Source organism: Cydia fagiglandana, chromosome 8, assembly GCF_963556715.1.
Source record: "Cydia fagiglandana chromosome 8, ilCydFagi1.1, whole genome shotgun sequence".
NCBI lineage: Eukaryota > Metazoa > Arthropoda > Insecta > Lepidoptera > Tortricidae > Cydia > Cydia fagiglandana.
The window spans coordinates 12,802,189-12,813,227 of NC_085939.1; the positions used below are offsets into that span (position 1 = coordinate 12,802,189).

At 40.3% G+C, this 11,039-nt stretch overlaps 1 protein-coding gene across 2 annotated transcripts; it reads left to right on the top strand.

Annotated features, from left to right (window-relative positions):
• The first annotated feature begins 5,349 nt into the window (after positions 1-5,349).
• LOC134666768 (protein bric-a-brac 2) lies at positions 5,350-10,236 on the top strand. 2 transcript variants are annotated; one of them, XM_063524052.1, is made up of 2 exons: positions 5,350-5,635; positions 6,541-10,236. In XM_063524052.1, exon 2 carries the CDS (start codon positions 6,558-6,560, stop codon positions 8,043-8,045), a length of 1,488 nt encoding a protein of 495 aa, XP_063380122.1. In that variant the 5' UTR covers positions 5,350-5,635; positions 6,541-6,557; the 3' UTR covers positions 8,046-10,236. The 2 variants fall into 2 exon arrangements, with proteins under 2 accessions (XP_063380122.1, XP_063380121.1); XM_063524051.1 differs by lacking the exon at positions 5,350-5,635 and adding an exon at positions 5,948-6,112.
• Positions 10,237-11,039: the final 803 nt, after the last annotated feature.

The following is an 11,039-nucleotide window of genomic DNA, read 5'->3' on the forward strand; positions in this document are numbered from 1 at the left end:
TGACTTGTAAAACGATATTTTCGTAATTCATCGAAACAGCTGACTTAGTAGGTATTTCAACACCACACCATCCTTCTGAAAAGCCTTGCATAGCTAAGATAGGCTTAGTTACTTTTTTAAATGTCATTGAGCAGTATCCAAAATTTATGAAACCAAATTACTCATCAACGAATACATTTCTAACTTTCCAATGCGTTTTAAAAGTATCGCGTCGGTGCAACGACCAGCATGCGGCGATGCGCGATGGGACGATCTCTCGCGGGTAGCAGATCGAGTCCGCCCAAGGACGTCCACTCCGCCACAGCCTCCAACTCCACAAAACAGCCTTATCATGAACAGCTCAAGGCTTAAATTTAAAAAACAAACTACCGCTGAGCCCCTGGCCGGTAAGAAAAATGATCCTGTATAAAAAAAAGTAAAAAAGTAGAGACCTCGCGGTTGTTTTATTTTCTCGAGATTCGGGCGAAGCCAACATGGCCGCGAGTGGGGAAGCAAATTATCTTAAGATATACTTTATTATAAGATTAAGATTCCGTCAAGCCAACGCACTGGTTATACTTTTTACGAATTATTTGTTTTTTCTTCAAAGTACGCTGAATCAAAGGGTGTTGTTGTGGGTTTTTAAAAGACAAACACTTTAATAATGTCACGATCAGCTCTTGACATATTTTTTGTTGAACAAGCTCTAGCTGTAGCTATTACGTGTTAGGTGAAACGAGGCGGTGCGTAAATGTTGACATTAGCAGAAGTTCATTACGCGCGCCGGCCTGTCTGGCGGGCAGGTGCTTCTGGCCGATATTTTGACAACGATACTTAGCAGAACCGCCTATTTCTAAAATTTATTGCATTTTTTCATCACCCTTCTGACCCATTTCATAGTAGTCGATAGTATCTCTTCGAAATTTTGACCGTTGTATTATTTTGGAATGAATTATTATCGTTTTTGGTTCGGCAACTTTGTTAACTATTACATATTAACATAATTAAGTTCTTGAGAGCCACACTTAACTATACCTACATTTAATCGAAAAACTCACACTGTCTTATAGGTAGGTATGTACTAGATTAACCAGTATATTTTTTTTATGCAACAAGTTGCCTATTCTAGCACTGCAAATAACTGGATATCAATGTCGTAATACTTTTAAGAGTACTCCTTACTTCATATTCCCGGGATGTCATAAAAAAACTTTACCAATCACTGGTTTGAGCTGAGTGTACAAGATTGAGTTATTATGCTTTTTATGTGGGTATACATAACAGGGAGTACCTACTTACGAGTGTTTACGATTAACAGACTATTAGTTGCTCTACAATGTATGTAGAGTCCACATGAGCGTCAAATCTCGCAATTTACAATCTATGATGTCGCTATAATGTCCTCCGGGGCGGCTAGACAATGGGAGGAAAGTGTATAGGCATTGTTTCCTGGCCCGGGGAGTTTCGCTACAATGAGCGCCTTCCGGGCCGCTCGCAGGGCGTGGACTGCCCGATGTGGATAATTATTATTAAAGACTTGCTTTTTAGGGTGCTCATTCTTTTATATGACATATCAATGCAAATTAAGATTTTGAGAAGTTTTTTCCTGAATCCTATAGAATGTAGTGTTCAGTTTTCACATTTAGTTTTAAAAAACCTCCCCTACGTTAAGGGATTGCTAAACATTGGAACGGACTCACGATTACAGTAGGATTTATATTTATAAACTAATTACATAATATATTATATGTAATATTTATTAAACTAGAGTCTGTGCGGAAAGACAAGAGTCGTGGAATGTAAGAGAGCATAGGCTCTGTATGTATCAATGTATGGACATTCTACGACGTTTTTCCGCACACACTTTAACTGTATTACAATATGTTACCATAAAACAATGAATCTGTCCGTAAAGAACCCCGAATGTCAACTTGGCAAAATAAATAAGCTACCAGCAAAACACTGACAACTAAATGACGCAGCCGAGTGCAAAGTACATCTATTATTTAATTGTCTCGCAGTTAATAAGAGATAAGAGGGTAAGGGTACTAAACAAAATAATAAATTCGGGCCGCGCGTGGCGGATGCTGGGTGACAAATAATGGTATCCGTGCCCCGTGAAATTACGATTATCTCTTTATACCAACCCTACGCTCATTATGCAAAATGCATTGTAATATTTGCCATTAATATGTATGTTTAATTACCATTCCACCTCAAACAACCTTAACATTACCAGTAATGTCATTATGTGTTTACATAGGCCGCTTATTGTGTTAACTTTATGACTATTTTGGGTTAAATTGGCATAATACCTATAGCATTACATACCTCCTTTTTTACGTTGGGGAAATGCGTTGACGCATGCCTCCTGGTCTGAGGGAACCAGGATGAATGACGGACTAACCAGTGGAGGACTACCGTCTAAAACCACCAACGAGTGCAGACTCCGCCTTAGATGGGGTGCCGCTTAGGTGCTAATGGGTATACCTATTCCTAATTAAGAATAAATATAAAAAAAGGATTGCTCTATAGAACAAACTAAGTAGCGTGGGTCTAGTTGTGTACCGTCACTGGGTGTCCTAGCAATTTTGAATAACTTCCATGAACGATCCTCTTGAATGCCTCATTGTGCGCGCTCTTGAGAATCTATTATCCCGCGTGCAATAACGTTTATCGACAGTGGTTATATCCCTTATTTTTGGTTCATCAGTCGCGTCAATTTCAGCTCAACGAGCCACCATGCGGGATCACATTATTGCTTTTTTATTAGTTTTCTTTAACCCCTCGGTTGCAGTTTTTGCCGCGCGCCGTGGGATAGGTCGCGACGCACTACTATGCTGGTATTAGCATAATGCTCTTTTATTCGTCACTTAGCCTCATTGTTCGTTAATTCCATCTGATAACTCATGATCGTAGCAACTGATAGTTGTGTGCGAAATTTTGTAGTTTTTTTAACAAATTAAATTTAATTTCGTTTGAACAAAGGCGTAGGTATCCGTATGTTAACGTAGACAGTTTAATTTTCATTTCGCATAAAATTCTCATCAATTAACGGTTGTGTGGTTGGCCGCTAACCTCGTCAAAATATTCTAAACAGCTACTCAATTATCTTTTGTATTAATCAATTGCAAATTAATTGCAAGCATCGTAATAAAATACAGATAAAATTTGATAGTACCTAGTAACCTAAATACAATTATGTAATTATTGCAGTTTGTTGTGCAAACATGCAATTCTTTTTAATAATAGTACTTTGTCAGTACTTTGTTCAATACATATTTGTATCATTCTCTCCTTCAGATATATTACTATCCATGACATCTAATAGTTATTTAAAATTTCAAACTCATAGTTATTCCCACAACTGCATGTAGGTAAATAGTTGTAAAATGAAAAGTGGAGCTTTTGTAATAAACAAATACATTAATCGTCATCGATATGCAAATCCCCAAGCCACTAGAGTTAAGAGCCCTCAAACTCGTTGAGGTGACGAGAGCTGGCCCGACATTTGCTGCCATTGTTTTTAATTCCAAACAATTGAAGCACACTTTCGTGAGAAAATTTCTGAAATGCATACCGGACATTTTTAATGAATGAGTTACCTAATGCGAAAATTGCTTATTTCGATGTTTATTTTAATTAATCTATTTATTATAGCGATGTGATAAGATTGAGTCGTTACATAAAGGTGTTTTCACTAAGTGTTCCTTTATTTATCATTTGCCTATTAGGACTATGTGTTGCGATTACGAGTATAAGTCACATAATTACCTAAGTAAATAATAATTATGAAAAAAACCACGATAGGTAATATAAGTAAGATTAAATAATGTAGTCTTGGATGTAAGCACTAAATAGAACTTGAATGTAAGAATTTGCCTAGGTATTCGATAATATTATTACTAAAACATTAGGTATCTAAATGCATAACATTTATTGTTAAAGTCCTACTAAGTCTATTTTAGTTTCTATCAAATAGGATGCGATCAATCGATTACAAAGATTACCCCTTTATTTTCATCAATTCAATGACAAACCGCATGTCCCGTATACCAACTATAATAGTCATTGTCCTAATGAAGATTGACGTCTTACAATTCGATATTGAGCAAATGTATACAATTAAGCTAGTATCAAAATCCATTCAGCAATCGATCGGTCGATTAAAAATAGTTGATGACACTATTCGGCATAACAAAGGATTCAGATGTAAGTATTATCATGCCGCGATCAGAAAGGGATTAGAAATAACAGATTTCCATACACTTACGTCAAAATCAATATGGATTGACAGCTATCTCAATCCCTTTTTAATTGCGATTCAGTAATAACTAATAAGTTCTAACTTTTGAAGCTGAGCGTCATAGGCAGTAAATTGGACGACAGTCCCAACGTAGATACACATAATAAAAAAAAATTGTAGGTTATTGGGTACATTCTAGATTTAGTAATACCTAGTTAGTAGCAATAAAGCTGTTAACCGAAAGTAAAATTATACCGAGTTCCTTAAAATCGATAGTCAGTTTATGTGGATAATAGAAACCAAATTCGTGGCATTCAACGGAAGTTTCAACTGACAAAAAATATTGCACACACCGTGTTCTATTTTTGAGTGCATTTCGCGCTATTTTGGCGTTCCCTCCGTAGGCATGTGTCAATGACCCCGATTGGCGGCGTTGTTCACGCACTTTTGGGGATTTTGGGGCGATCTATGAAGCGGCGTAATAATGTGCGGGCACAAAGGTATTTAGTTAGCGTTTGCTTTGCCGAAACAGGAGTTTAATTTCATTTATGGACTTAAACTTTCTTCTATTTATGTTCCTATATGGTTAAAGTTTAGGTATTCGATTTTTTTTCATAGGTACCTACCTAGAACTAGACCAAGATAAGTCTGCAACGAATTGCACTGCATTGTAGTGATTGCAGTGCAAGTCTTATTTTAAACGTCAAACTTCTACGAAGTAATTACTAATTACGTACCTATCTATAGATTGCATTGCGTGTTTTATCAAAATCGTTGCAGACTTATCTTGGACTATATACTTCCAAACAATTTGGAATAAATTGCATTGGCCATAGTGTTTTTTATCTAATATAAAATGCAGATGGCATTCTAATTAGATTTCTATGATAATTAACAAAACGAATTAAATTCCCTCCAACGGCTCGATGCAAAGCTTAGCGTTAGCATACAAAGGCTAGGCGAGGCAACGATTTTTTATCGGCATATTCTATCGTCTCGACGACGGCGCGCATCGCGGCGCGCACACAACCGCGGAGGCTAGTAATATGCGCTCGCGCACTCACGCACACTCGCGCGCGCGCCCTCCTCAGCGCGCTGCAATTCGTCGGTCGCGCCGCGCCGCCGCCCCGCGCCGTCGCACGCAATTGCACTGCACTCCGGGCTCCGTGCGTAAAAAGCGCACGCAGGAGCCGCGGGGGCCGGGGCGGAGGCCCGCGGCCCGCGCGGCTGCACTCGACCCAACAGTCTCTACCAGACGCTCGCAAGAGCACACCGCCCCCACACAGGGCGTTCCTCGCGCGAAAACAACCCCCGAAGTGTTTTAAACTTTTGAAGTGCCGGTGCCGTTTCCCATGAGTTTTCCGACAGTAACAATCGCAATTGGCCTGTAATATCGGATTATTAACGAGGGTGAGTTGTTTTTCAGTATTTTAAATCGTAGAGGTGCTACGCTTTCGTAGACTTTGTACACCGTTGCAGTTAGCTGAATTACTTTAAAGCCTAAGGTAAGTATCGGCGCATTTTTAAAAGGTTTAAAGGAATTTAAGCCTTAATTTTCTAGGGATACGAGCCAGTGTTATTGTTAGGTGTGAATTGTTGAGTATGACAGGAAGGAGCTACACCGGTTTTCAGCGTTCCCCTACGATTGCCGAATAAAAGGTAAAAAGTCAATTTGGCATAGGAAGGGCTTTGGACGTATGTAAATAGGGAAGGGCGGTGCAGTTGGGCATCAGGGCCGCACCGGCCGCACGTCACTCAGCGCTGGGCCCGCGACCGGACTGCATACTCGCGGAGTCGCGGCTCGCATACCGTGTGTGTTGTTTTGTGTACGCCGCAATAACGCAGCCAACATGTATCCCGGCTCTACATTTGATGGGTTTATGCCAGGTTAGTTGTAATATTAAGTACTTGTTGGATTTAAAATTTAAGTTAAGTGAGTAGGTAATTTTATATACTACTACCTGCGAATTATTTTACGCTTTTAGTTAGATGTACCAACTTTATAAGCGTGAAGTATGTGTACGGATTGCTCGTAAATCTGTCAACCTATCTCTAACCTATTATTTAGTGGGTTCCTTTAAACTACTTGTAAATGACCCTTAATGCAGGGTTTAATTAAAATTTAACTAAGGATGAGAAACTATTGATATTTTTATAGATAAACATTAGGTAGGAATATCATTAAAAATATAATAAATACCTGCAAATTAACCCTTTTTAAAAATTTTACCTGTGAACATTGATGCAGTTTAAACTATTTTATTATTACCTTATTTATGCATGATTTAAATAAGTTTTTTTTGTTTTGTCAACAGAATCACAATTCCGAAAAATGGGTAGCAGCGAAGGCCAGCAGACTTTCTGTCTGAAATGGAACCACCACAAAACAAATCTCGTGGAAATCCTCGAGGCCCTGATCAAAGTAGAGACCTATGTGGACTGCACACTGGTTGTCGACGACCAGGTGACCTTCAAGGCGCATCGGGTGGTCCTGGCGGCCAATTCGCCTTATTTTCAGTCGATCCTAGCTGATGTGCCGATGGATCACTGCAGCATCCTCTTCCCGGGGGTGAAAGATTTCGAAATGCGCGCGCTCCTGGAGTACATGTACACGGGAGAAGTGAATGTGACGCAGGCGCACATCCCACGCATCATGAAAGTCGCGGAGCAGCTCGAGGTTAAAGGTCTGTTCGATATGACGGAGCTACGCCGGCGGCCTGGCGAGCGCACCCCCGCCGCGTCACCGCCGCGCGTGGTGCCCGCCGCGCCCTCCAGCGTGTCCCCGCCGGCGCCCGCGCCGCCCACGCGCTGGCCGCCACCACCTACACCGCCCGTCCTTTCTGCCGCGTACGACTCTGCGGACATGAACCCCCTCAAGCGCAAGAAGCTCTCCAGTATAATGGCCACCCGTGACACCCCCATTTTAAGGAACGTTCTTGCTCAGGCTACACCGCCTGACTCCTCGCAACCTGTATCTCTTGTTTGTCATCCGGTAAATCAACACGCGCCTCCTCGTCTCCATTCTAATGGTTCCGCTCATGATTCTGAACGTGCTGCTAGTCCTCAACGCCCCTTCGACTACCGCCCTCGCCGACTATCTTCTCGTGCCTCATCTCCACATTTCAATAGATCAGATCGTTCAGAAGACGCTCATTCCCCGTACACCGAGCGTTCCTTTGAAGAGGAACACCCACGCTCATTCCATCCTTCTCCCCCACCTCCAAATTTTCAACAAGATGTTCGAGCCGGCTTAGCACCGTACGTCCCCCCGCAACAGAAACCAGAATGGAAAAGATACAAACAATATACTAGATCTGACATTATGTCCGCAATAGAATGTGTCAGAAATGGAATGAGTGCTCTACAAGCGTCACGAAAATATGGCGTGCCTTCACGTACGTTGTACGATAAAGTGAAAAAACTCGGCATAACTACAAGTAGACCTATGAGCCGCGGCGTTAAGCGGGAATCAAATGGCGCCGCGTTTCCATATGGGTTAAGCGGTACTGGTGGTGTTGAAGAGGGGTCCCCCGCTACACCATTAATTGATCCGTCTTTCTTGCAACAAGCATTAGAAGGTGCGACTAGAGATGGCGGGCGCGAGGCACTTCACGCAATGGCTCTAGCTGCCGCTGCGCACGCCGCCCTAGCTCCGCGTACACCTCCGAAGGCCGAACCGCTCTCACCGCGATCGCCGCTCCCTGATGACGACCACGTGGAGGATCTTTCAGTTTCTCGCCGACGCGATCCTGACCCACCATCTGGTGTCATTGTGCCTCCTCGAAACTTTGCACTAGATTGCAGCAGTGATCGAGATTGAGAGTCAAATGGGACGCGGTAACATGGAAAAAAGACTGACTTTAGGCGTACAAGATTATGAATTAAGGCACTTATTTGGTAGGCTACTGGTAGGACGCGCCGCGCGCGCATGCCACGCTGACCGGGAGCTCCGGCCGGGCGATTGCAATGGGCCCCGCGGCCAATTTCATTCTACCTCTCTTCTTCTCTATTTATTTCCTTTGCCATATCCCGATAGCGAAATCAAATTTCCGTTGGTCGGTAGGCGTATCTTTTTGTGATTTTTTGTTTATTTCTTCTTTCGTTTTTTATGTTTTATAACATTTACGTCTTTGTTAATCGATAACGAACTAGGCTAGCTTTAAATATAAATTAGTAATGGTTGTTCTTAGTTGGATTGGTAACCGTGTAGGGTCGCAGGGCAGGGAGGCAGTGCGACGGCCCTGCCGCTGCGCTTCGGGCGGGTCTGCCCCGCCTAGACGAGTTATTGTGCAATTTTGTTGTCCGCGACTGTGATGTTTATAGACTGAAACGCCACCACTACCTCACGCTCGCTACACTTAGCTCTAGTCCACCGCGCCGCGGTCTCCGCGAGCTCAATTCTCGCCTCGCCACCTACCAGGAGACCAGAAGCACGAGGCGTTCGCGTCTCGCGATTTTTCGCGGCTCGGTGTGTGACGCTTGTCACTGCGAAAAGCGACGTACCTACGTAATATATTTACTATTAAAATACATAAAGTCCTATGTTACGGGTAGATTAATTATTATACTGTTTGTCGATTTGCCATAAATGTTCATTGTTGATACATAGAAGTGTGTGCTCACTATATAAATCATTAGTAATATTTTTCTGCACTAGCACGATCGTTCTTCTAGTTCTAAGAAGTCGATTTACTTATAAGAATGCTCAATGTCGTATTTTTAATAACATTTCCCTAATCTACCTAGTTGATAGGTATTGCAATTTGCTATAATTAAAACATAGAACAGTACAGTACCTACTTACCTATACTATTACCAAAGATATATTGATTGAGTAAGATGGGTAAAATCTAAGACAATTTCGTGCTTCGAATTTGACAGGTAAACGAGATGGCGCTGTACAGCTCCATACATTTTGCGGTAACTCTGATTGTCAAAAGTTGACGTTTGACAATTAAGTGACCGCAAAATATATGGCGGAGTACAGCGCCATCTGTTTTGGTTGTCAAAATAAGGGGCACGTTTTTTTCTTAGACTTTACCCCTCTATTACTATATATTCTCTTTGCTATTACATATATTTTCTGCAATTTCGTACATTTCAACAAATATCTGCCTAGCGTAGCGTTCCGTTTCATGGAAAATCTTATCAAAGTTACAGAAACAATTATACGTTATTACTTTAAAAAAATCTAAATATTATATGTTAATTTGTCATATAATTAAGTTAATTATTACACTTTACTTATTTTAATTGGAAGACTGATTTGTTAATTTAGTCTAGTTTGAAAATGCCATAGATTTGTACTACCTTATCTACCTTAAATAGTATTGCATAGTTGCATACGAACTAATTATAAGTTGATTCACGTAGAGTGTCGAGCCTTCTCCAGGTCTCACGGTGTTGTGCCTTTGTTTGTTGTATTCTGTAGTATGTTAGGACATTCCAGTAGGTGCACTTTGTGCTCTATTAGATAAGTTTCATGGCCGAGCACTAGATTTCGTCAAACACGAAAACTCAGAGTTTAAAACTCTACACCTACCTAGTGTGGAGTCTTTCAATTGCACGTTTGGTAGTGCAAAACATGAACAATATATCATACATATGACTCAAATATTTTCTAAAATGTCATTGTTTTAAACTCAGATGAATGAAATACTGTGTAACGTTAGCAGGATATACCTCATAATTTTGTTAATTCGAATCAGATGTTATTCTCTCACCAACTTAGGTATTATAGTATAAAAACCAACTTTTGTGCCTATACTATCCTTATTATTAATGTTTAGTTACGATGTTATTATGTAGAAATAGGTACCTACATTTTTAGTTGTGAATGCAAAAATTATCTTGTATGTAGGTGTACCTTACATGTAGTTAAATATGTATCTACATTATGTATATTAGATCGAGTTTGTTCTCTCGTACCTTCATATTTAAGTAAGAACTCTATATTTACAAATAATATAATGTTATAAATATAAAATAAACGTTTAATATGTCATCAACAATTTTATTTTTGAATCATTTTATATATATACCTACCTAAACGTCATAGGTTAATATCCTTTTTATGGTTCTGTAGTCAACTAGAAACCCTTAAAGGTATAGTTTCGCCATATTCTCAATATGTAGATATGTCTGTCCGTCTGCGGCTTAGCTCAATAGTATTTAGTTCTTACTACAATGCTGCAATTTGGTATGGATAATTATTGGATATATTAATGACGCCGATAAAATGGTAAAATAAACAAAAAAAGTTTTTTATCTCCACAGTCCACAGTGGGGAATACTTAGGGATGTATTTTTTCGGCAATAACCCGATTTAATGGTGAGGGGTGTAATTAAAATTAAACCGACCGTAGTCTTAATAAAATAACTTAAATAACCGACGGTAGTCTTACGGGACGCAACGTGTCCGCACCCCGTCACATCTGAGTCACACCATCAGTGCTGCTGGTTCGGCTGCGGAGTATGCCGCTTAGCAGAAGTGTTTAGTACTTACTCCGCCTTGGAACCAATGTATGACTTCATAAGTTCATACTAATAGTTGCGGTAGAGCCTGCAGGATCTTGGGGTGCGGAATCTTTGGAGTTAACTAGTAAGTAGGTACCTACATACAAATAGGTATAATTTACTAACGTTATGTGCCTATTTCTTTATAATTCGTAATATTTACCTACCTGATGCTAACAAATAACTTGGTTGTTTGGATTTTGCGACATTTTATTTCTTATACATACCTACTTAAAGATTTTGAATATTTTTCACAATGCATGTCGGAAGAATAATATATTTGAGAAAAACTGTATAA

Coding starts and splice junctions, on each gene's coding strand:
- LOC134666768 (XM_063524051.1), top strand. CDS start 6,076: ATGTATCCCGGCTCTACATTTGATGGGTTTATGCCAG. Junction 6,113..6,540: donor ATTTGATGGGTTTATGCCAG/GTTAGTTGTAAT, acceptor TTTTGTCAACAG/AATCACAATTCCGAAAAATG.